Source organism: Sus scrofa, chromosome Y (genome assembly GCF_054392235.1).
Source record: "Sus scrofa isolate SSC_HxYL_T2T_F1_AM1 chromosome Y, Sscrofa_HxYL_maternal_Yorkshire_Landrace_v2.0, whole genome shotgun sequence".
NCBI lineage: Eukaryota > Metazoa > Chordata > Mammalia > Artiodactyla > Suidae > Sus > Sus scrofa.
In genome coordinates, this window is record NC_139402.1 from 3411316 (window position 1) to 3438302 (window position 26987).

Here is a 26987-nt window from a genome sequence, read left to right on the forward strand (position 1 = left end):
AAGTCTGTTCTCTACGCCTGTGAGGCTGTTTGCTTTAGGTTCCTTTGTGGATGGGCTCATTTGTGCCAATATTTTATTTAAAAACTATTACTAGACTACACTTGATGTGCAGTGTTGTGTCCATTTCTGCTGCACAGCCCAGTGCCCCAGTCATGCAAATACATCTATTCCCTTTCTCGTACTCGCTTCCATCCTGGTCCATCCTAAGAGACTGGACAGAGTGCCCTGAGCTGGACAGCAGGACCCCACGGCTGATCCCTTCTCGATGTCCTAGTTTGCATCTGCGCTCCCCGACCTCCCGTCCATCCCACTCGCTCCCCCTCCCACCGAGGCAACCCCACATCTGGCCTCTGTGTCTGTGAGTCTGTTTCTGTTTTTCGGACACACTCATCTGGGACTGGGTTACTTTGCTGGGCAGAAGCAACTGGCACCACATGTAAAGCAACTAAAATTTTAAAAATACGGCTTGCAAAAAAAAAAAGAAAAGAAAAAGAAAGAAAGCCAGTCACATGAGAAGAAAGAAAGAAGGAAGAAACAAAAAATGAAAAGGAAAGAAAGGAAGGAAGAGAAAGTAAGAGAAGGAAAGACAGAGAGAGACAAAGGCCTGTGTTCTAGATCCCAGGCGAGGGCTCCGTGGTAAACCGAGAGGGGTGGACCTCAGAAGGGAGACACGAGCAGCTTTAGCAGGTGGTATGTGGGTGGCATGGAATTCCTCACCGTCATTTCTGCATCACTTAAGTCCTGGCCCAGGGGGCGCACACAAGTCACTAAGCGCTCTGTGCATCACTGGCTCTTACCTGCTGGCCTCGCCCCGTCTGCCTGGTTCACCTGGGTTGTAAAAGCCCCCCCTGCCTCCCCCCACCCCGCGCAGTCTTTAGGCCACACTGCAGCTGTCCCCTGGGTGCCAGTGTCCTGTGGGGAGAGGACTGCTGGGGTTCAGAGGGACCCAGGCTAGTCCTCCGCCTTGCAGGGCGGAAATAGATGCTCCCTTTTATCAGGATGCTGAGCCACACGCAGTGGCCCTGTAGCCACGAGGCGCAGGGGTGTCATGGGCACAGCCGGGCCGGGACTGTGAGTCCCCAACCAGGTGCAGAGAGAGGGGCCGACACACGTGATCTCAGTGAGCCAGGTGGAGCGACCCAGCGGTGTCCTTCCAACACCCTTCAGGGGCACAGGTATTGTGGTCCCCAAAGAGACCAGGAGAACCGGACAGCGCCCCCTCTTGGAAGAGACGGCCCAGCGCAAACAGTCAGACCTGATGCGGAAATCCCAGCATCCCCGGAGGGTCTTGGTGGAGGAGCCACGAACCACCACCCACCTCGGCCCGAATCAATTTTATCCTTCAGAAAACAAACGAAAACAGTGACGCCCGCGTGGTTACCCAGGGGTCATTCTGTCTCTGCGTCTCTCCCCTTGGCAAGGGGACCCCAGGTTCCGAGACCAGCGGGGTGCCCGGCTCCGGGGAACCCCAGAACCAGGAGCGCAAGCCCGCCGCGCCCCACGGCACCTGCACGCACCCCCCGCACACGTGGCCACAAGTCCCCGCCCCGAAGCCACAAGTCCCACGACCCGAAGCGACACGCCCGCCGCCGCGGCCTCACCTTGAAAAACCACCAGCCGAAGAGCTTCTTGAGGAGCCGCGTGCCCCAGAAGACGTGTCTGTACAGGTCGGTGTTGACCACGCCGGGGTCGGCCACGTTGGCGGTCACTGGGCTGCCCTTGGCCTCCAGCAGCACCTGCAGCCGGTGGGAGAAGAGGACCAGGGCCAGCTTGCTGCGGGCGTAGGCGCCGTGCGGGGAGTAGCCGCCACTGCGGGGGGAAGCAGGACAGGCAGTGAGACCCGCATCCACGCCCCATCCTGCCCGCCCACCCAAGGGCACAAATCTCCCACGACGGGCTGCGGGCGGCTCTACATGCCGCCGAGCTTAAACGCAAGGCAGGAAGTCACATCTGGAGACCTGGCTGCAGGTCCCTCTCCTCCTCTGAACATTCGACGCTTGAAAAAGAGACTCTGCTTTTCCTTTGCATTTTAAGATTGCACCTGCTGCATATGGAAGTTCCCGGGCCAGGGGCTGCATCAGATCTGCAGCTGCCGGTCTGCACCACAGCCGCAGCAACACGGGATCCCAGCCACATCGGAGGCCTACAGCACAGCGCATGGCAACACCAGATGCTGAACCTACTAACTGAGGCCAGGGAGCGAACCTGCGTCCGCGTGGATACTAATTGGGTTCGTTGCTCCTGAGCCACATCAGAATTCCCAGGAAAGAGGCTTTCACACCAGTCCTGCTCTGGCGAAGGACCAGCCCCTTCCTGTCGACGTTTGCTTCCTGTAGTTTGAGATTATTTTATCGGGGGGCACAAGAGATGGGAAACTGGGGTGCCTTCCTGGCAAAGCACATCAATTCTCCTTCATCAGGGACTAGCCCCTTGCCTCAAGGCAATAGCTCCAGATACTCTTACTGGCTGTGGAGACGGCCCGTCCTGTCCTTCTGGGTGGATGTGCCTGGATGCTAGTGTCTGTCTGACACTTTCAAACGTGGTAGCTCCTAAGTGAGGAGAAACCCCATCCATGGAATTCACCCTCATTGGAGTTTAACCCAAAGATCAAAAGAAAGAAATCAGAGGAGCTCCCATTGTGGCTCAGTGGGTTAAGAACCTGACGTCGTGTCCATGAGGATGCAGGTTCCACCCCTGGCCTCGCTCATGGGTTAAGGAGCCGGGGTTGCTAGGAGCTGTGGTGTAGGTCCCAGATGCAGCTCGAATCCCATGTTGCTGTGGCTGTGGTGTAGACCGGCAGCCGTAGCTCTGATTCGACTCCTAGCCTCTGAACCTTCATATGCCGCAGGTGCAGCCACAAAAAAGACAAAGAAAGAAAGAAATCTGACTCATCGTGTGAGATGCAGGAAAAGCAGGTGCTGGCATTCAACACCTCTTCCATTCAAAGGCTCCTGCTAACCAAGCATTTTAAATTCTGCGAGTTCCCGGGAGGTGCAGCGGGTTAAAGATCCGGTGTTGTCACTGCCGTGGCGTGGACTGGATCCCTGGCCTGGGAACTCCCACACGTCAGGGGTACAGCCGAAAACAAACAAACAAGAAACAAACGAGAAGAATTTAAAAATAGACTGAATGAGTCGGAACCCAGGAACACACAGAAGACGGGAAAGATCCCGAAAACCTGGGAGACACTGAGATGCAGCAAACAGTACAAGCAGACATGGCATCTCTTGCAAGAAGAGCAGTGACCGCCAGGATGCTCAGCTGCCCTGGGAGACTTCCTGAAAAACCCCAGTTTTCTCAATTACCCACGGGGACATCTGTCTGTCGCTACGTCACAACCACATCACCCCCTCAGGGGCTCCCGCCCACCTCCTGAGGCTTCCTGGTGGCATCTTTCTTCCTGGTCAAGGCCCCCATGGTGTGGCCATCAGCCCCTTGTCCCAAGAGACCACGTGCAAATGCTGAGGGGGCGCGTATGGTCCGAGCAATTGAAGCTGGAGAATCAACCCCACGCCCTTTGTCTCCAAGCTGAGCGGGAACAGAACTTTTCTTTTTGGGGGGAGGGAGGAATTAATGCAGAAACAGCGTGCAATTCCGATGCCCAGTCTCCTCCCCTGATCCAAGATAAGCCCCCACCCCTCAATTAATGTCAAGATCCTTATTTCTGGCAAACTCCCCCTGCCTCTTCCCTGTGGGAGAGGCAGAAGCTCCGGGAAAGAGAGTGTTTTCCAGTCGCGGGTGGGAGGGTTGAAGGCTGACCTTCGCTCTGGGCATCGGGCGCCTTCGACAGATGCACACACGTTCCATCCTGACTTACCAGGCTGTTTGGGAGGGGACAGAAATGGTGAATTTAGACAGAAAAGGGGGAGCCAGCAATGTGCAGATTCCTCAAGGGGAAAGTCACGAGTGATTTAATTACGGTTTTCTCCAGTAGCCTGGACAAGCGGGAACAAGAAGTCTTCGAAAATACTACGTAGAGGGTGGGAGGGGGGAGTCAATCACTTCTCTACGGGAGGAAAAAAAAAAAAAATCTAAGAGAACAAGTAATTTCAGGAGAGGTTCCCTGGTGGATTGAAAGATAAAGAAACATCCACAGCAGAAACGGAAAATTATCCAAGCCGATATCAAAGAGGACATGATTTTCCATTAAGGTGTGTAACTAGCGCCCCGAGGAAGGGCAGAGACACTGGGTGTTTCAAGTGGGAGAGAGGCTGTTGCGCTGTTAGCAGAAAGAAGGCAGCCGACAGTAAGGTCAGGTTAACACAGAGGGGAAAGAAACTCATGGACTGGCTACGTGGCTTGATTCAAAACATGAGCTTTTCAGTCAGTTGCTTTTGTCATAAGTGGTGTCAAAAAGCAAAACTGAAACCATAAAGGAGTTCCCCCCGTGGCTCACTGGGTGAAGAACCTGACATAGTGTCCATGAGGATGTGGGTTCAATCCCTGGCCTTGCTCAGTGGGTGAAGGATCCAGTGTTGCCACGAGCTGTGGTGTAGGTTGAACACGTGGCTCAGATTCCGGATTGCTGTGGCTCCGATTTGACCCCTACTCTGGGAACTTCCACATGCCCAAGGGGCAGCCCAAAAAAGAAAAAGAAAAAAATCTTTGTTTTCAATAAATAATACTTTATTGGTATAACCACTTTAAAAATAAAGTGAAGGTCAATCCAAAACAGAATTAGGGGCAGGGAGGAAAAACTCTCCCCCTATACATTTTTGTTCTGGAACTGGGGCATGCAAATTAAACCAGCAAATGCCAAATGGACAAGAGAAAAGGAGCCTAATTTTACTTTCAATTTTACACGTAAAGAGGACTTCATAGAAAAGAATAGAAAACCCCCAAGACTTAGAAGTTCTCCTTTCTCAGAAGTTTCTGCTTTTAGTCCGATAAGGGGAGCTTCGGAGAGGCAGTTCTCTGCATGCATTGCTTTTCAGTGGCCTCTAGTTCACAAGCAACTTTATGTCCAAGGGGCATCTTTTGGGCTGGCAGAAGCAGAATCCCATCACTTTCTCCACCTCGCAGACAAGAGAAGGAGAAGTGGAAAATGACAGTTTGAACACAGACGCAAATTCACGTACGGAATCAAGGACCCGATAATTCTCTAAGGGGTTGTTGACCGAAAACTTGGAAAGCATTACAGAGAGACAGGAAACCGTATCCTCTATCGCAGGAGCAGGGCCTTGTGGTTGGGGAGAGGAGTGTGGGTTTTTTGACACCTGTGTTTCTTGGAAACAGTATGTGAAGTTTCCTAGACTGAAGATGGTACCTGGCTGAACTGGCGTTGATCTGACGGCCAATCCACACGCACCGCAGTAACTCCCCTGAGCCACCCAAGAGCAGGTGCTAAGTCCCCTGGGTCGGCGAGGGCCCCCATTCTTGACAAGATGCCAGGAATGGAGTAGGTCCTAGATTTCCACTCAGCAAGTAAGTTTTTCAAGTGCTTAGCAAAGAAAAAATTGCTATTGCCTATGACAAGAAATGCACACCCCCGTATTTCTACTTTTTAAAATATGCACCTATCGAGACTACATTTTAATAAAGTAGAGGGAGATTTAAAAAAAAAAAAATCTTTCCGCTCTATCCTCTTAGGTTCCGTACCGGGGCCTGCAAATCAAACTGCTGAACAGGAGACAACAGTATTAATTACATACATACACAGAGGGGTTCCGAAAAAAGATGGGGCTGGCAAGATGATGGAGGCTTGAGCTAAAAAAGGAAAAGGGGCTTTGGGATTCGGTGGGGGCGAAGATTATGGGAAAGGGAAGGGAGAAAATGTGTGATAAATAAGCACTGCCTTGTGAAGAAAGGTAAAGTCTTCTGGCAACACGAAATCCTTAACTCACTAAGCGAGGCCAGGGATGGAACCCGCGTCCTCAGGGAAACCATGCTGGGTCCTTAACCCACTGAGCCACAGTGGGAACCCCTGCTTATCCATTCTCAATGTCTTGGCTGGCATCGACTAATCCCAACCCCCCCCCCCGTCCATCCTACTCCCTCCCCTCTCCTCCTTGGCAACCACAAGTCTGTTCTCCATGTCTGTTTCGGTTTTGTAGACAGGTTCATCTGTGCCGTATCTCAGATGCAACATATAAGTGTTCTATGGTATTTGTCTCTCTCTGCCTGACTGACTTCACTTAGTGTGAGACTCTCTAGTTGCATCCATGTTGCTGTGAATGGCATTATCTCATTCTTTTTGATGGCTGAGTCGTATTCCACTGTGTCTAGAGACCACTTCTTAATCCATTCCTCTGTGGAGGGACACTTAGGTGGCTTCCATGTTCGGGTTACTGTGAATGCTGCTGCTGTGAACCTTGGGGTGCGTGGATCTTTCCGAATTAAGGTTTTGTTCAGATCTATACCCAGGAGTGGGATTGCTGGATCATATGGGACCCCCATTTTTAGTTTTTTGGTGAACCTCCATACTGTTCTCCATAGTGGTTGACCCAATTGACATTCCCACCCACAGTGCAGGAGGGTTCCCTTTTCTCCACACCCCCTCCAGCACGTGTGGTTCGTAGAGTCATGAATGACGGCCATTCTGCCCAGTGTCAGCTGATACCTCATGGTCGCTTTGCTGTGCCTTTCCCTAAGAGTTAGTGATATAGAGCATTTTTTCCTGTGCCTGCTGGCCCTCTGGATGTCTCCTTTGCAGGGATGTCTATTTAGGTCTTCTGCCCGTTTTTCAATTGGGTTGTTTGTTTTCTTTCGTTGTTGAGTTGTACCGGATGGTTGTGTATTTTGGAGATTTCATCCCTTGGGGGCTGCACTGCTTGTAAAGATGTTCTCCCAGTCTGTGGGTTGTCTTTTTATTTTCTGTCTTTCTGGTTTCCTTTGCTGTGCAAAGCTTTTGAGTTTAATGAGGCTGATTATTGTTTCTCTTGTCATTATTCTACGAGGGGGATCCAACAAGATATTGCTGCAATTTACGTCAAAGAGTGTGCTGCCTAGGTTTTCCTCTGGGACTCTTATCGTATCTGGCCTTACATTTAGGTCTTTCATCCGTTTTGCGTTTATTTTTGTCTCTGGTGTGAGAGACTCTTCTAACTGCATTTAATTTTTTAGACTGTCACGGGGGGAAGTGTTCTCAACTGCCTTTAGCAAAACACTATCCATCTAGAAGAGAGACACCGTTTGGGGCTGGCAGGCTCTGGTCCCCTTCAGAGTAACTGTGGAAGAAACTTTCTAAAGATACTATTCATTTTTTATTATTCTAAAAAGAAATATATTTCTATGGCAAAACAGTGCCAAAGCTCAAAGAAGACCTGAAAAGCAATTGCTCAGTGATTCCATCTCTTCCCCCAGCAAGAAAAGGCCCCTAATGACACTGCATGAGTGTGTGTGTGTCTTCAAATGTATTCCCAACCCATAAAGGACAGGACTTTTTTTTTTTCTTCTTTTTAGGGCCGCACCGTCAGCATATGGAGGTCCCCAGGCTGGGGGTTGAATCGGAGCTGTAGCTGCCGGCCTCCACCATAGCCATGGCAATGCGGGATCCGAGCTGCATCTGCAACCTACACCACAACTGATGGCAACGCTGGATCCTTAACCTGCTGAGCAAGGCCAGGGATTGAACCTGCATCCTCACAGACGCTATGGTGGGTTCTTAACCCGCTGAGCCCCAACGGAAACTCCAGGGTGGACTTTCCCGATGACGTGCAACAAAGCAGAGAAAAGACAGAAACGAGTCAACATAAGGAGACGTTTCTACCTTTGGAGGAAATGAGCCCATAAGAAGCAAGTTTCTTGGGGAGATGAGCCCACGAGGAGAGGGGCCTTACTGTCCAGAAAGAGACAGGACAGGGGGCCCTGCAGAAGTCCACTCGGAGCCCTGTCGGCAGCTGGACCTTTGTGGACGAGACCGCAAGCCCCATGGACACGCATCACTTTTATCCACTTTTAGCCCCAGAAGCATCCCCGTTCAGAGCTTCCTCCTGCAGCCAGAGGGCCCTGCTACTCTGCCACCAAAAGCAACCTCACCTCTTCTGAGGCTGAGACTCAGGACGGGGGGCCTCACTTGGGTTTGGGCTCAAGGAGGGGAAACAGGATGCCATTCCAGCCTTTGCTGCGGGCATCCCAGGAAACAGCCACTGGCAGGAAGACGTGAGGATCCAGGGATGACCCGGAAAAAGGCGGGGTCTTCCCGTGCAGTCGCCCTCAGCGGGGGCAGGTCCCACAAGACCCCAGAGAGGGCCCCTTGAATCCCGACATGCCTGCGGGTGCAGGAGGCTGAGCACATGGACGAGGCAAGGTGCAGGCTGGGGAGCAGGCAGACCCATCTCCTGGATGCCGTGAGGCGTGTACAGAATGCCTCACCCACATCTGCTCCCATGGTGGTTCATTCTACATGCCCATGAGGTGCCCAGGTGTTTGGTCCCATGCCTGTCCGGATGCTGCCAGCAAGATATTTATTAGGGGAGATGAACCATGAAACCAGTAGACGAGGAAGAAAGCAGATGGGCCTCTGGATGCGGGTGGGCCACACCCAATCAGGTGAAGGAAGGCCTTCGTGGGAAAAGACTGAGCTTCCCCCCAGAGAAGAAGGGATTCGGCCTCAAGCCCACAGCATCGAAATTCTGCCTAAGTCACTAGCCTTTAGGGTCAAGGCTACAAACATCACTGCTTCCCTGACCCTCCAGCCTGCTGGTCTGACTTCTCGGCCCCTCCAAGGGCGGGAAGAGCATTCCTTGAACAAGTGAGTCTGCAGTGGGGAGAGGGAGGAGGGAGCGGCCGTAGAGGAGGAGGGCATGAGGAGGTACAAACTTTTGCGGATAAAACAAGTGACAAGGACATGTTGGCCAGTACAGGGAAGATAGCCCACATATTACCATAACTATAAATGGAGTATAATTTTTAAAGATTGTGAATCACTAAGTTGTACAGCCGTAGCGTATAATATTGAACAGCAACTGCACGTCGATTTTTAAAAAAAGATGTAAGAGAGCCTTGTGCACAGTTGATCCTGTAAAAAAAAGTCAGTCTCTCACTCCCTGTCATATATAGAAAAATAATTATAAATATATAAGTACATTGTTACATATATTATGATATATTTTATATCGTTATTTATATATTTTATCATTATTGATGCATTAAATATATACTTTCTTACTTAAACAGTATAATAGCTTTTCCCCCCCTCCCCCAAAACATAACCTCATTTGCTGCTCATCTTTTTGTCTTTTTTTTTTTTTTTTGTCTTTTTGCTATTTCTTTGGGCCACTCCCACAGCATATGGAGGTTCCCAGGCTAGGGGTCCAATCGGAGCTGCAGCCACCAGCCTACACCAGAGCCACAGCAACACAGGATCTGAGCCGTGTCTGCAACCTACACCACAGCTCACAGCAACGCCGGATCGTTAACCCACTGAGAAGGGCAGGGACCGAACCCGCAACCTCATGGTTCCCAGTCGGATTCGTTAACCACTGCGCCACGACGGGAACTCCACCTTTTTGTCTTTTTTAGGGCCACACCTGCAGCATGTGGAAGTTCCCAGGCTAGGGATCCAATTGGAGCTGCAGCTGCTGTCTACACCACAGTCACAGCAACATCAGATCTGGGCTGCTTCTGAGACCTACACTGCAGTTTGGGGCAACACTGGATCCTTAACCCACTGAGCGAGGCCAGGGATCAAACCCGCATCCTCATGGAGCCTGTGTCAGGTTCTTAGGCTGCGGAGCCACAATGGGAACGCCTAGAACTTCATTTAAATTTTTTTTTTAAATTGAAGTATGGTTGACTTAAAATGTTGAGTTAGTTTTAGGTGTACAGCAAAGTAATTCAGATACATATGCATACACACACACACACACACACACATACACACACACACACATACAGATTGGTAGATAGATATTCTTTTTCATATACTTTTCTGTGATGCTTTATCAGAGGACACTGAATATAGTCATCTGTGCTCTACAGTAGGACCTTGTTTTAAATTTAAATTTTTTTTTGTCTTTTTTTTTTTTTTTCTGCTCTTTGGGGCTGCACCCGTGGCATATGGAGATTCCCAGGCTGGGACTCTAATCAGAGCCATAGCTGCCAGCCTACACCACAGCCACCGCATCACCAGATCCGAGCCTCCTCTGTGACCTACACCACAGCTCACAGCAACACTGGATCCTTAACCCACGGAGCGAGGCCAGGGATCGAACCCGCGTCCTCATGGCTGCCAGTCGGGTTTGTCAACCGGTGAGCCACGATGGGACCTCCTTATAATTTACGTTTTAAACAAAGCTATCCACTACATCATGAGTCTGTTTTGCTGAGTACAAGCAATTTTTTTCAGAGAGTCTGCCCACCTTTTCCGCTGGAATTTATGCTACGAGAGGAGGGACCGAGGGCAGGCCGCCAAGGAGACAAACCCTCCCGAGTGGAATGACCCACCTGCATCTGGTACATGTTACCTGGGACCTCTGCCTTCACAAGCGACGCATCCTTTACGAGAACGCTGCTTTTCCAAGCCGGCAATCCGTCTTGGAAATTCGCCGTCATCACCAGAGGCGTGTCCCTCGGGTGCAAGCCAAGAATTCAGGCTTTTTTACCCCTCAAAACAGGGTGTTTGCAAGCCAAGCAGTTCTCAAATGCCCGCACGCATCAGACTCCATGGAGGGCGTGTTAAAAGGCTTCTGTCTGGCTGCACCCCCAGAGGTGGTTTGTTTTTGCTTTTTTAAACACTGTTTCAACATTGGTTTTCTTTTTACGGCCACACCCAGGGCACACGGACGTTTCCAGGGCAGGGACTGAATCTGAACCGCAGCTGTGATCTACGATGCTGCTGCAGCAAGGCAGGATCCTTTAACCTACGGGGCCACAGGGGGAACTCCTCCACAGCTTCAATGCGTCTAAAGATAAGCCTTGCACATTCAAGAAAAGTGACCTCCGCTTTTTACTGTTTCCCTGTTTGAGTAGATTGGACAGTTGAGGTCCAAGGCTGTGTAGTTTCAGGCGGGCGGAAAGGGGTTCAGTTGTGCTCATACCTCCACTCTTTTTCCGATTCTTCCATCACGGTTTATCACAGGATATTGGATAGGGTTCAGGGTGTCATTCTGTCCTTATTGTGTATCCATCTTATATATCACGGTTGTATCTGCGTGTCCCCAACTGCCGGTCCCTCTCTCCCCCGACCCCCCGCCACCACAAGTCCGTTCTCCGTGTCTGTGAGTCTGTTTCTGTTCCGCAGACAGATGCATTTGTGCCATATTTTAGTTTCCACCTAGAAGTGAGCTCATGTGCTCTTTGTCTTTCTGTCTGATGGACTTCACATAAGATGGGAATCTCTTAACGGCATCCGTGTGGCTGCAAAGGGCACAATGTCATTCTTTTTGATGGCTGAGTCGTATTCCATTGTGTGTCAGGACCACATCTTCTTTGTCTAGTCCTCTGTCAAGGGGCACTTGGGTTGTTTCCATGTCTTGGCTGTTGTGACCAGGGCTGCGGTGAACATACGGGCGTGTGGCTCTCCTTGACTTCCTGTGATGACCTTTACCTTTTGCTCATGACAGTTTAAGTCTGCAACCCCTTTAGAGAGCATCTTTAATGGCCAAGGGGCATGGTCTTTATGACAACTTCTAAGGCGACACCGATGCTGCGGGTCTGGGGACCGCACCTTCAAAACCACCATTCTAAACAGTCTTGTCCCCTCTGGAGCAATATTTGGATAGAAAATGAGAGAACAAGATGTCTTTGATTTTACACAGGCAAATGTAAACGCCCAGAGAAAGGCAGTCCTGGCTGGCTTCCTGATGTTCCCACCCAAACAGGCCACGTGTGGCACTTCTCTGCCCGAATCAGAGTTGTGTGCGGTGCCGGCAAAAGCTTCGTTTCAGCAAAAGGCAGCTACGCGTGCCCTCGGCTGTCTTCTCCCCCGCACGTCTCTAGAGCTGTGTGTGCTGCTCTTTAAAGACACCCAGTTAAAGGGAAAAGCGCCAGGAAATGTGTGAAAGGAACCCACCACCCCTACACACACACACACACACACACACACACACACACACACACACACACACGGGTTCCCTGGCCAGAGTGTTTTTTATGTTCCATGTAGACTCAGTTCCACATCAGATGCAAGAAGTATCTGAAGACCACCTACCATCTGGAGACGCAGGTGACAGAACTGGTCACTGCAGAAAGGCCCCTCTGAGCACGAAACGGACCCCAGGACTGAAAACGCGAGGTCCCAGGTCCCGGGGGGAGAACAGGCTCCCTGCCGCGTGAGCACCTGAGGCCAAATTACAAGTTCTCCGGATGCAACGTCACTGTCGTTCTATTCCCTGGTGGGCAGGCCACGTGTGGACAGTGCAGGGGTGGCCAAACGGCTGTGCATGTTTCGAATCAAAAGGGGAGACTCGGAAACGGCAGCGAGGGAAGGAGGCCCTCCCACTGCCTCGGGCTCGCACAGGACTTGGGCACCCACAGCACCCCGGACACCTGTCCTGCCTCAGCTCAGGGTCCACGGGGCTGGTCCTCTTCCAGCCTCCGCACAGGCGACAGGGGACATGGAAACTCAGGGGCTGAGAACAAGGAAAACCCACCCTCCCCCACCCTGGGGACCAGACATCTGAAGTCAAGGGGTCCCGGGGTCCTGCTCCCTCCAGAGGCTCCAGGGGAGGGTCCTTCCCGCCTCTTCCAGCTCCTGGGGGCTCCAGGCGGCCCTGGGCCGGTGACCACCTCCCTCCCGGCTCTGCCTCCGTCTTCCCGTGGCTTCTCCTCTGTGTCTGGGTCTCCTCTTCTGTCTCTTGGGAGGACACTGTCCTTGGAGGGAGGGCCCCCCTCATCCAGGAGGACCTCCTCTCAGACCCTTCCCTTCCTCACACCTGCAAAGACCCTGTTTCCACACCAGGTCCTGTTCTGAGGGTCTGGGCGTGGGACTTTGACATATTTTTAAGTATGAAATACGAAGATATGAACAAGTGTATCAAAGCTTTTCTTGAATCCTTGCATGTTTGTTTGTTTGTTTATTTTCTCTACATTTTATTTTTGAAAAATAACATCTCGGTACTTTTGACGAAACCGTTTAAGGGCACAGAACGTGGGATTTCTTCTGTATCCTTGATGCTTCCACAGCCCCCTGTCTCCCACAGACGGCGCAGCAGAGGAAGTGTTTTCTGTTCTTCCACAGGTTGAAGTCGCACAATACGCATGAAAACGCTCTGTAAGCAATTACACCCGTGTTTGCGCAGAAGATGGCATTTCCTTGGCGGGGGCGCACGGCGTCCCTCTGGCTTCACTTCACGGCTTCCATCCAGTGAGGTCCTAGCAGCCTAAACAACAGGCAGCCTGCAGTCAAGGGGAGGGGCCCGTGGCCTGAGTTTCCGTGGGTGGGTCTGTTTGAGCATCTCCTGCTGCGGGTTCTCACCGCGACGTCTCACTCCAGTCTCTCCGCATCCGGTGCTTGGGCTGTGCCGAGATCCCCGCGCCCTTCTCGCACCTCCCAGGACCCTGTTGCGCCCGCCCAGGCGTCCCCCTCCTTCAGGGACTCCCCCACCAGCTAAGAGGAGCCCCCCCCCCCCACCCAAGCCCACCAACCTGCAGTGTGGTCCCGCCGCTGCGGCTGCTGGGCTGGACGGTTTGGGCTGGACCCCAGGCGCGGTAGAGCAGGTGGGCTGGGGCAGCGCCCCGGGAAAACAGCGCTTGAATGGTCCCCTCCCAGGTCCCATCCCCCCAGGGGTCTCAGATAGCCTCCCCGCCACTCCCCAGCACCACGCACTCCGGGCGCGCTCGGTGGGGGGTGTCCCTAATCCCACAGCCCTGGGCACAGACCCTGAGCCCAGGGGCCAGGGGCGGCCACCCTGCCTCCCGAAGACCCCCGGCCTCCCTTCCTTCCAGGGCTTCTCTCGGTGCAGGGCCACTAACACCACGAAGCCTGCACCGGGAGCCACCCCCAAGAGCGCCCACTTCGACCACATTCTGCGGGGAGCAGGGGGAGGGAGCTGGCGCCGCATCTGTGCTGATACCGCGCAGGGCGCGGGCTGCACGCGGCGCAGGCGGGAAACAAACAGCGCCCGGGCGTCGGGATACAGCGCCTGGCCGGTCGCCAGATGGCCGGGAACATGCGTACCACGGGGCTGGCACCTTGCAGTTTGCAAAGGGGTGGAAAGAAGAATGTTTCTGTATCTCGCAAATCCTCCTACGTCTGACTTCTGTCTTGTCTCTTTCTCCCAAAAATACTAATAATCATCAGAGCATCACACAAAGAAAAGCTGCCCCAGAACAAGGCAGATGGTGGAGGCCGAGGGATACTAAGTAGACCCAGGGCGCTGACGCTGGACAGTGCAGGCAAAAACCAGTCACATCTCGATGTCCTACAGCTGAAACTAAAAGAACTTTAAACATCTGTTTGATCTCAGTTTGAAAGAATGCCATGGGAGTTCCCATCCTGGCTCAGGGGTTAACGAATCCGACTAGGAACCATGAGGTGGCGGGTTCGATCCCTGGCCTTGCTCCGTGGGTTTAGGATCCAGTGTTGCTGTGAGCTGGGGTGTGAGTCGCAGACGCGGCGCGGATCTGGCGTTGCTGTGGCTGTGGTGTAGACCTGCAGCTGTAACTCTGATTCGACCCCTGGCCCGGGACCCCTCCTATGCTGCTGATGGCGCCCTAGAAAAAGACAAATAAATAAATAAAAAGAATGCTGTGAAGAAGAATGAAATCATGCCATTTGCAGCAACGTGGATGGACCTAGCGAGTCTCACACGGAGTGAATTCAGACGGAGGAAGACAAACACCAAATGAGATCACGTCTAGGTGGAATCGAAAATAGCGCACAAACAAGAACCTACCTACGGAGCAGAAACAGACTCCCAGACACGGAGAACAGACTTAGAGTCAGCAAAGGGGAAGGGGGGAGATAAATGCGTGATTCATACCTACAGCCCCCTACATGTAACATAAACAACAAGCTCCCATGGTGCAGCACAGGGAACTATACCTTGTAATAACCTCTCCTGGAAAAGACTCCGAAAAAGAATAGATACGAACATATATGCACAGCAATTACTCCGCCATGTGCCTGAAACGCACACAAGATGCTAAGTCACCTCAACCTCAATAACATTTGAAAATAATCTTAAAAAATAAATAAATAAAAGAATACTTAAAAAAAAAAAAACCCAAACCATGCACTTCTGGATGGATGCAAACAGAACATGAACACACTTGTGCTTAGAGTTTTTCAACGGTTCTGCTCACACAGATGACCCTAGACTGATGATTTTTCAATGTCCTGCAGTCCTAGGTCCAGGGCTGTCGTTTTAGCTCCACTGCTTACTGCAACAGCAGGAAGATGTTTTCAAAATATAGATGCTTCTCCGTGTCTTCATGTGCACAGTGAGGATAATAATAGGCTTTCCCTCAAAGCCTAAATATAAATCTAAATAGAGTGATACGGATACAGGCTTACAGAGGCCACGAGAGATTCTCCTGCGAAATGAAGTCAGTCAGACAGAAAGACACAGACCATTGGAGATCCCTTCTATGTGGCATCTAAACGATGGCACAAGCGAACCATCTACAGAACAGACGTGGGGAACAGACGTGTGGTTGCCAAGGGGGAGGGGGAGGGAGTGGGCTGGACGGGGAGTGTGGGGTTCGTAGATGCCAACCCTGACACTGAGAATGGATCAGCCACAAGGTCCTGCTGTGCAGCCCGGGGACCTCTATCCAGCCTCCTGGGATGGACCAGGACGGAGGAGAATACGAGAAAGGGAATGGATATATCCTATGACGGGGTCACTTGGCCGCACAGCAGACACTGGCGCAACCCTGTACATCAACCCTACACTCATAAAAAAATTAAGAAGAAAGGAAAAAGGGCACGACAACAGCAACAACAAAAAAAGCACTTCGATGCGGGAGTGCAAAATACCAAGCAGTTACTAATCCAGGCAGACCTCACTGCACTGCCTTCGCAGTAACTGCATTTTTCACACATTAAAGGTTTGCGGCCACGCTACGTGAAGCAAGCCCATCAGCCGCATTTTTTTTTCTTTTTAGGGCTGCACCTGCGGCATCTGGAAATTCCCAGGAGAGAGGTCAAATCAGAGCTGCCGCTGCACGTCTACACCACAGCCACAGCCACATCAGCTCTGAGCTGCCTCCGTGACCATCACTGCAGCTCACAGCAACGCCGGATCCTTAACGCACGGAGCGAGGCCAAGGATCGAACCCGCATCCTCACAGACACTATGTGGGCTTCTTAACCCCCTGAGCCACGACGGGAACGCCTATTAACAGGTTCACCAGAGCACTTGCTCACTTTGTGTGTCTGTGTCACATTTTAGCAATTCGCACAATGTTTCCAACTTTTTCTTTGCTTCCGCCATTGTTCTGGAATCTGTGATCCACTGACCTCTGAGGTTACTGTTGCAAAAAGATTACACCCTGCTGAAGTTTCACAGGATGGGAAGCATGTTCAGGCAGCGAAGCAATATTTTTTTCTTTTGGGGGCTGCACCTACAGACATTCCCGGGCTGGTATTTTTAAATGAAGGTGTGTGTGTTGTTTCTTTAAACATAATGGCACCGCAGTTAACAGATGACCGTCGAGTGTAAACATCACTTTGAGATGCACTGGGAACCCCTCCCCCCAAAAATCATGCTCTGCTTTCCTGCGCCCTTTGCACCAGGGCTGTCGTCTGCCCCTGCGACATCGGAACCACCGTCGTTAGGACGACGGCACAGGTGGGTTTACAGACCTCGGGGTCTGTGGGCACGCTGCCCGGCACAGCGCAGTGACACTCACCCTGGCCTTTCCAGGAGCCCCTGGGATCACTGGTGGCATGCACCCACCTGCTCTGGAGGTCGTCCAAGTCCAGCTCCCCAACGTAGTGTGTGGCCGAGGACACGGTCACCACCCTGGCGCTGCGGCCGGGGGAGCCCGACGCCTGCAGGTCGTCCAGGAGGAGGTGGGTCAGCAGGAAGTGGCCCAGGTAGTTCACTCCAAAGTGCTCCTCGAAGCCGTCCTCCGTCTCCCTCTGCGGCACCATCATCACGCCGGCTGGGGACAGAGGGGGTTTCAGGGAGGGCAAGGCGGGCAGGGATGGAATGGGCTGGGAAGAGATGGGATGAGATGGCAGATCCGCCCCCCCAAGCTGTTCAGGGAAGCAGCCTGGCACCAGGATGGCGGCTCTCGTCCCGGCTGTCACCCCCCACCCTCCTGCCTGGTTCCTGCTCTGGACGTGGTGGGCTTGGTGCCAGGAGGCCCATAAGACCCCGTCCTGTTCTCAAACTCTGCCCTTGGATGGTCCAAGCTTGCAAAGAATGACACGACAGCTGCCCACAGCAGAAGATGGGTCTGTCCTGAGTCACCCAACAGAGTTGCCCCCCGCTCCCCAGTGGGTCCTTCTCCTGGACAGGACAGCGGTCTGCAGAGACCGGGGGCCCTGGCAGTGTGGCTGGGACATGTGCGGACGGTGCTGTCTTGTGGTCCACAGGGAGGGGCAGCCCCAGACTCACGTTGCCCTGGCGCCCCCTCATTCAGCTGAGCCCAGAAACGCATTCCTCCCTGGTGCCTTGCAGGGATGCGGAGCCCCTTGGGCACAGGGCCCAGCCCAGGCCACCAGACATCAGCCCATAAACACATTTGTAAATCAGTCCACAGACACATTCAGGGAGCACATTCGGTGGCGCCGTGTGCTGGACCCCTGGGCTTGAAACACCCATGCCTGCCCTGTGGGGGCAGAGCTCCTGAAAATCCCAGTCCCTGAGTCTCTCCCCTGGGGCTGCAGCACAGGTGATGAGCCAGGCTTGGGTCCTTCTCCAGAGACAGCCCACAGGCATGTCTGTGTATGCGCCCATGTGTGTGCGTGCGCACTGCCTGCCTGGGTACATGGGGACGTGCATTTTATCCGTGCAGATAACCTGTGTGCATCTGAATGCTTACTGCAAACGCACATGTATATGCCCACGTATGTGTGTGTGTGTGCTGTACATGTCTTTCTGTGTGTATATGCTCACATATGCACATACACACATCGGTCCGTGGATCTGTGTCTGCATTTGCATGCAGGTGTGTGTTTATAAATGCCACCCAGCATATACCTGTGTTTTCTCTGGCGTCTAGGGTCCACGCATGCCTATGAATTTGCCCGTGGAGATGCATCTGTGTCTGTATTTGTGTGGATGCCTGCATTTGCATGTGACATGCCCAGGCATGTGTACATGTGTGCATATTTGTGAGTGTACGAGCAGAGATATTTGCATAGGTGCCAGGGTTCACAGTTCACCACACAGCTGTATGTCTTTACGTGGAAGGGGGCATCCATGTAGCTCCACTTGCATATCCATCCTGGGGCTTTGCACCTGTGCAGGTATTGGCAAGTGCTTTTGCATATGGGTATAATTTTTATGCACATATGCATTTCTGTATGTGTGTGTACATGTGTTTGAACTTGTAAGTGTAGACACTTCTCTGTGTATGTGCATTTGCATGTGTGTGTGTGTGTGCTTCTTTACACTGACATGGGTGTATCGATCTATATGTGTATATGTGTATTTCTGCGTGGATGTGTACGCATGTTTACCTATCATTGTCTGTACATGCATTTGTGTATGTGCAGGTTTGTGTGTGTGTATTTTATAAAGACGTGTATTTGTATATGCAGATATTGTGTATTTTATATATAGGCACACACACACGTGCACATGCCTGTGTTTGCATTTCCGCCTGTAATCCTCTGTATACGCATTTGTGTGTGTGTTTGTTTCTATATGTGTATTTTACAGGATATGCATTTGGACATGCGTGCATGTTGTATACGTATCCATGTGTGTTTAGGCGCCTATGTAGGCATTTCTACTTGTGATGCTCTGTACATGCACTGGATGTTCGTTTATACGTGCGTATTTCACAGGTGTATTTGTGTGTGTCTACGGTTTGTATTTGTTCATGTATATATCCATTTGTATGTGCCTGTGCGTGCATTTCCATATGTAACATGTATATGCACATGTTTGTGTATGCGGATATACAGCCATATATCTGATGTGCACACACATGGATGTGCCTGTGTGTGCCTTTCTCTCCGCAGTTCTCTGTCTACGCATTTTGCGTGAGTAAATGTATTTGTGGACTTTTTTCCCAGCTGGACCGGGAGGTCCCTCTCTGGACACACAGGGTACCCTGCCTGCCCCTCCACACCCAGGTCCCAGGCAGGCCCCGCCTTGGGTCTCGTGACCGCACGTCCCCAAGTCCAGTGCAGCTTCCCCGCTGGAGAGAATCCTGAGGCAAAGAGGACGTCGGAGTTGGGCTGTGTCTTCACAGCGCCTGGAAAGAGCTCTGGGCGCAACAAGGTAGTGAGCAACCTTTAAAAAATAAAGCTGGAGGAAGGTGGGTGGCTGCGGCCACAGCGGAGGATGGAAGTGGACCAGTGACGGAAGATGGGCTGCAGACGCAGCAGAGGCAGAAACGAGAAGACGGGGATGGAGGGCAGGGCGGGGGACTGGGAGGGCGGGGAAGGGGGCGGGGATAACACGCCCAGAGGCGTGGCCTTGACATGACTGTGCATTCTGGCCACGCCCACCTGCCGCCCTCACAGCCAGCTCTGAGCCAGCTCCATCCTGGACAAAAACACGCGACCTGCGTCTTCACGTATTGGACGAAATGTGTTGAAATACACCTGCAGCCGCCAATATTTGATGTGAAGAGGGGGTTGCGGTGCCCGTCAGAACTCACGCAGAAGATAAGGAAGACGTGGTCCATATATACACAGGGGAATATTCGGCCGTAAAAAAGAATGAAATCATGCCATCTGCAGCAACATGCGTGGACCTGGAGATCAACCCAAGCACTTTAAAATATAGGTTCGCCTCCTGCACTGTCGGTGGGAATGTAAGTTGGTGCATCCACGATGCAAAACAGTACGGAGTTTCCTTAAAAAACTAAAAATAGAATTGCCACATGACCCAGCAATCCCACTCCTGGGCATCTATCCAGAAAAAAACTATAATTTGAAAACACACATGCACGCCCATATTCATAGCAACACGATTCACAGTAGCCAAGACATGGAAGCCACCATCGACAGAAGAAGGGATCAAGAAGATGTGGTCCATATACACAGTGAAATATCGTTCAGCCATAGAAAGAATGAGGGGAGTTCCCATCGTGGCACAGTGGTTAACGAATCTGACTAGGAACCATGAGGTTGCAGGTTCGATCCCTGGCCGTGCTCAGTGGGTTAAGGATCTGGCATTGCCGTGAGCTGTGGCGTAGGCTGGCGGCTACAGATCCAATTAGACCCCTAGCCTGGGAACCTCCATATGCCGCAGGTGAAGCCCTAGGGGAAAAAAAAAAATGAAATTATGCCATTTGTAGCAACATGGATGGACCTAGAAATGCTCATACTAAATGAAATAAATCAGACAAAGACATATGATGTCACTTATATGCAGAATCTAAAATATGATAAAAATGAACTTCTTTACAAAACAGAAACAGATTTACGGATATAGAAAACAAATTTTAAATAAATTTATTAGGAGTTTGGGATAAGCAGATATCACTACTCTGTGGAGGTTCCTTAAAAAACTAAAACTAGAACTACCATATAATCCAGCAATCCCACTCCTGGGCGCCTATCCCGAAAAAAATGAAAACTCTAATTTGAGGGACTCCATGCCCCCCAATGTTCACAGCAGCACTGTTCACAATAGCCAAGACATGGAAGCCACCTAAATGCCCATCAATAGAGGAGTGGATAAAGAAGATGGAGTGCATATATACAATAGAATATTACTCAGCCATAAAAAATGAATGAAATCATGCCATTTGCAGCAACACAGATGCAACTAGAGAGTCTCATACTAAGTGAAGTAAGTCAGAGACAGATAAATATCACATGATACCACTTCCATGTGGAATCTAAAATATGGCACAAATGAACCTATCCACAAAACAGAAACAGACCCACAGACATAGAGAACAAATTTTAAGAGCAAATTTACTAGGAGTTTGGGATGAGCAGATACACACAGCTATATGGAGGTTCCTTAAACAATGAAAATAGAACTACCATAGGACCCAGTAATCCCACTCCTGGGCATCTATCCAGAAAAAAAAAAACAAAAAAACTCTAATTTGAAAAGATGCATGCACTTCAGTGTTCACAGCAGCACTATTCACAATAGCCAAGGCATGGAAACAACCTCAGTCTCCAGTGATGGAGAAGTGGATAAAGAAGATGTGGTCCATATACACAACGGAATATTACACAGCCACGAAAAAGAATGAAATCATGCCATTTGCAGCAAAAGGAATGGATGTACAGGGCATCGTGCTTAGTGAACTAAGTCAGAGAAAGACAAATACTATATAATCTCCGTTATAGGTGGGACTCTAAAAACTACAACAAACTAGTAAATATATCAAAATAGAACCAGACGCACAGATCTAGAGGACAAACGGGCAGTGACCAGTGGGGATCGGGAAGGGGGGAGGGGGGGAAGAGCTACCAACTCATAGGTATAACATAAGCTGCAAGGAGATATTGTACCACATGGGAAGAGAACCACTATTTTATAAGGATTATAAACGGAGTATAACCTTTACACATTGTGACTCACTGGGCTATACACCTGTAACTTACTGGCATCACCTGCACCTCAGTAAATAGATGGAGACAGAAAGAGAGATAAGGGGGGGGGTAGATAGAAAGATAGAGATGACAGATCGACAGACAGACAGATAGATATAAATGATAGAGATAGATGATCCACAGATGGCAGATAGACCATAGATAGATGGATAGATGGACAGACAGGCGGACAGACAGGTTATAGATAAATAATAGATGATAGATAGATAGATAGATAGATAGATAGACAGACGGACAGACGGACAGACAGATGGAGGATATGTATAAGAGGAATAAGTAGAGGGGCATATTGTTCAGCATAGGGACGACAGTATTTTATAATAACTTTAAACAATGTATCACCTTTAAACATAGTGAATCACTCCATTGGACACCTGTAACTTATGAGACTGTACAGCAACTTCAATAAAAATAAATAAAGAGGAAACACTGGGGGTGGTAAGTGGCACTGCTGTGGTGCTGGCGTTTCAGCAACCGCCTGAAGGCTGAATTCCAGGCTAGAGAGCTTCCTCTCCAGGGATAACCTTGCAGCCACTAGACACGTGTCAGAATCCAGGGCTGCACCTGAGCTCACGGCGAGGGGCCTGCGAAGGGGACGTGGCTCAGCAGGTTAAGAACCCAACCAGGATCCACGAGGATGCAGGTTCCATCCCTGGCCTCACTCAGTGGGTTAAGGATCTGGCGTTGCCATGAGCTGGGGTGCAGGTCACAAGTGCAGCTTGGATCTGGTGTTGCTGTGGCTGGGGTGTAGACCTGCAGCGGCAGCTCCAATTCGACCCCTAGCCTGGGAACCTCCACATGCTGCAGGTGAAGCTGTAAAAAGAAAAAAAGAAAAGAAAAGAAAGATGGTCCTTGATTCCTGGTACATCAGGAGCAGGGAAACAGCCAGGAGACTCAGGGCCAGCAGACCTTCACGCCGATGTATGACTCTGGATTTCCCGCCACCGGGGCGGAGCAGCTGGCCTGCTCCTGGCCAGGGCCCTGTGGTCAGGTTCCCGGTGACCTCGGCTGAAGGACAATGTGGGCTCCCATCCCTCAGACCAGGCGAGTTCCAGCTGCTCCGTTCCCATTTCGTCTTTCCCAGCGAGGAGGCACCAGACGGTCAACGAGAAGCCACCAGGGAGCCCCGGGGCCATGACAACATGCATTGCTGTCACCCGGCCGCTCCAATGACAGATTCTGGCAGATGCTCCCTGACCCCCGACGGCCAGGGAGGCTGCTTCGGGCAGAGGACGCGTTCAAGGGGACTCAGGCAGAGCCAGAGCCCGCTGAGCGCCTTCTGGGCATCAACGGCCTCGATGGGGAAAAGACCACTGTCCCACGGCAGCCCCGTGGGCACAGCCGCCCACCCCTCGCGCCCCGGCAGCGCCCAGCCCGCCCGGGGGCTGCTCCGCAGGGAAGATGCACGGGGGCTGCGGCCCCCCGGAGGCGGGACCCGCAACGCGGGACCCTGCCCGTGACTCACGCGTGATGAAGCGCGATGCCGAGAAGCGCCACGCCCACTTCCATTTTTAAAAGGCAAAACGTCCCACAGGAGGCGCTGGTGGCACCTTTCACGCCGACCGCGGTATTTATGGAACGCGTGACGGTGCCCGGGAGTGGGGGGGGCGACGGCCGCGCGATGGCACGCAGCGGCATTTGTCTTTTTTAAGTACATAAAAGGATGCTGTCAGCAGGCCAGGGGGTTGAGCAGTCACGCCTTGTTAGTCAGCCTCCGAGAAAGCATCAGCCTAGCCGAGCGCAGCTTGGGGAAAAGAGCCAGAAAAAAGATGGGCTCCTCCCCGAGGGATGGACCTCCCGCTGTGGCTCGGCGGGTTAGTAACGCCCTATCTGAACTACCGGGCAGCTCCCAGCAACACCAGAGCCTCAACCCACTGAGGGAGGCCAGGGATTGAACCCGCATCCTCGTGGAGACTCTGTTGGGTCGTTTACCTGCGGAGGCACTGCAGAAACTCCTTTTTTTTTTTTTTTTTTTTTTTAATCTCAAAATGGTGTTGAAGTAGAGTTGATTTACGACGTTGTGTCCGTTTCAGGTGTACAGCAAAGGGACTCAGGGGTCCATGAACCTACAGCCCTTCTCTTTCAGCTTCTCTTCCCACAGAGATGAGCACAGAATCCTGGGGAGCGCTCCCTGTGCTGCTCAGCAGGTCCCCGCTGGCCTGTCATTCCATAGACCTCAGGGTGCACCTGCCAACCCCATACACCACCACCCCCCCCCGTCCCTCCCTGCCCCCACCTGTCCCCTTGGGTCACCATAACTTTGATTTCAAAATCCCTGAGTCTCTGTTTTGTAAATAAGGTTTTTGTGGCGTTCCTGTCGTGGCTCAGCAGTTAACAAACCCGCCCAGCATTCATGAGGGTGCGGGTTCGATCCCTGGCCTCGCTCCGTGGGTTAAGGATCCGGCATTGCCATGAGCTGTGGTGTAGGTCACAGACACAGCAGCTCAGATCCTGCGTTGCTGTGGCTCTGGCGTAGGCCGGTGGCTACAGCTCTGATTAGGACCCTAGCCTGGGAACCTCCATATGCTGCAGGTGAGGCCCTAAAAAGACCAAAAAAAAAACAAAAAAAAAAACAAAAAAAAAAACCACTTTTTTTGTAACAAGACTGTTTCTGGAATGCTTGTCATCTATATTTTGATCAAAGACCTACCGTGTTTTTGCAAGGCCTTCTTTAGACTGGGTATGGACTTACTATATGTTAATTCATAAAACGGAATCTTTTTAACATGCTAAAAATTTATTCAGAAGATTTTCATTATCTTTGGTGCCAATACTGAATGAGACTATTTCCTTCCTTTTTTTTTTTTTCTTTCATTTTTTAAAGTTTCGTTGCGCTAGAGTTGATGTGATCCTTTCTGCACACAGCCGATCACAGAATCCTGGGGAGCGCCCCCTGTGCTGCTCAGCAGGTCCCCGATGGCCCGTCATTCCATAGACCTCAGGGTGCACCTGCCAACCCCACACCCCCCGTCCATCCCACCCCCTCTTTCCCTCTTCGATGAGCAACTATCTCAGCTGGAAACGCCCCGCCAGACCCTCCAGTGCAGAGGCAAGGGCTCCTGGGACCATGTGACCATAAATACCCGACTCTTTCCAGCGCTGCTGGCTCAGGTGACTCTGGAGGCTGCTGGCTCAGATGACTCCGCAGCCTCTGGGTAACTGCCAAGCCCCTGTGTTTTGTTTTTGGGACCCAGTTCTGGAAGCTCCACAGCTGGCTGGGAGCAGGAAGGGATGGGTCCGCTGGCCGTGTGGGAATTTGAACCCATCGGGTCCAGTGGCCCCCAAGCACTGCCACCTGCAGCAAAGGGACATCTAAGTGCCTTCTGGTCCCCAAGACGTGCCAGGGATACCGCCACCCACCAGCGAACCGTTCTATCTGGGGGTGACAGGCGGTCCACACACATTCAGGTCCCACCTGCCCAACAGGAAGGCACGCGCCCCGAGTCACCGCTTTCCCGGGAGAGAGCAGAGAAAAATGCCAAGTGCGAGAAAAAGGAAACCGCGCAGGCACCGGCCCCCAAGACATCGGCACCCCGTCCCTGTGATCTCACTGCTCTGCAGGTGCCAAGGCCACTGAGGCCACTGCTGGGAAGAACGGCTCTGACGGCCATCGGTCCCCGGGGCCCTGCGCTGCTTGGTGGGAGGAAAGAATAAATGAATGAATGAAGAGAATGAAGGAAGAACTCTACCCAAGACTAGGTGCCTACGGATCTGGGCAGGCAGGCGTCTCTCTTCATTTTCAGACTGATGGCTGCCGTCTTTATCTGGGGGAGGGGACATCATTTTTACTAATTCTTTTTTTTCTTTTTTTTTGGGGGGGCAGCACCTGCAGCATATGGAAGTTCCCAGGCTAGGGGTCGAATCGGAGCTGCCGCTGCCAGTCGATACCCCAACCACCGCAACTCCAGATCTGAGCCGCGTCTGCAACCTACACCACAGCTCACGGCAATGCCGGATCCTTAATCCACAGAGCGAGGCCAGGGATCGAACGAGGCGGGTTCAGAACCTGCTGAGCATCGGCGGGCATTCCTGTTTCAGTAATTCTTGATCTTGGCAATGCATCCGGGAGAAGTACGGGAAAAACTCGATCAAGGCTCAAGGACCCAGCATCCATCCTGAGCGGGGCTTACAAACCTACCCAGGTTCTGGCTGGAGGATGGCGAACAGCATGAATCAACTTCTGATGCAAACGCCAGCTGCATATGGACCGGCTCCGTATGAGGCCTTCCAGCGATCAGGCCGGGCCGCAGAGCCCCACGGACCAAGCCAGGCGGTGCGCTTCTATTTCTGTCGCGCTGGCGAAGGCAAAAATAGTCCATGTCTGAAGCACCGAACCCTCGAACAAAATCCCAAATGCTCCCTTTAAACTGTAGGCCATCTACTCCACTCGCCGTGATGGCCTGTGTGGGAAGAGACTCCGAAGAGCATGCATGTGTGTCTATGTGTGACTGAGTCGCTTCGCGGCGCACCCGAACCTGCCACAACACCGGACGTCCCCTCGACGCCAACAAGAACACACGCATAAATACTCAAAAATCATTTCATTCGGCCCTTCCCTTTCTTTGCTAATCATAAAACATCAGTGTCTTTCTGTTTGCTTTTTTATCTTCTTTCTAAAAGATTCTAGGTATTTGTTTTTATTTGGGGACGATAGACTTTTTTTTTTTTTTTTCCTTTCTTGTTTCTTCTTTTTAGGGCCACACCCTCCGCGTATGGACGTTCCCAGGTTAGGGATCAAATCGGAGGGGCAGCTAAGGACCTACACCACAGCCACAGCAACACGGGTCTGAGCCGCATCTGCAACTTACACCGCAGCTCACAGCATCGCGGGATCCTTAACCCAACGAGCAAGGCCAGGGCTTGAACCCACATCCTCCTCATATCGGGTTTTTTGTTTGTTTGTTTGTTTGTTTGTCTTTTTGCGTTTTCTAGGGCCGCTCCTGCAGCATATGGAGGTTCCCAGGCTAGGGGGTGAATCAGAGCTGTCACAGCCACAGCAACGCTGGATCATTAACCCACTGAGCAAGGGCAGGGATCAAACCCACAACCTCGTGGTTTCTAGTCGGATTCGTCAACCACTGAGCCACAAAGGGAACTCCATAATATCAGGTCATTAACCAGCTGAGCCACAGTGGGAACTCCAGGGTCCTTCTGTTTTCAAGCTTTGTTTTCAGTCATTGCGATTCATGAAAAGCTTGCAAAACGAACGCAAAAAGAAAGAATACATTTTAAACATGCAAAGCACAAAGCTGGGATTTCCCATTGTGGCTCAGTGGGTCAAGAACCCAAATGGTGTCCATGAGGAAGCAGGTTTGATCCCCGGCCTCCCTCAGTGGGTTAAGGATCCAACGTTGCCATGAGCTGTGGTGTAGGTCACAGATGGGGCTTGGATCCCACG

The 26987-nt window shown here is 51.6% G+C and overlaps 1 protein-coding gene across 50 annotated transcripts in view; it reads right to left on the reverse strand.

The window, feature by feature from the left end:
- LOC102159510 (polyprenol dehydrogenase) overlaps nucleotides 1-26987 on the reverse strand; it is a 335615-nt gene that overhangs the window by 179475 nt on the left and 129153 nt on the right. For 47 of the 50 annotated variants that reach the window (XR_014836156.1, XR_014836166.1, XR_014836179.1 and 44 more), the window contains 2 exons: nucleotides 16785-16992; nucleotides 1602-1809 (listed from right to left, as the gene is read on the reverse strand). Coding sequence is in view for 5 of the 50 variants with exons in the window: in XM_085009046.1 (XP_084865172.1) it covers nucleotides 1602-1809; nucleotides 16785-16992 (416 nt within the window). In the remaining 45 variants the exon portion in view is untranslated. Of the gene's footprint in view, nucleotides 1-15; nucleotides 1810-16784; nucleotides 16993-26987 lie in introns of all 50 variants that reach the window. The other 3 variants (XR_014836137.1, XR_014836139.1, XR_014836138.1) reach the window with 3 other exon arrangements.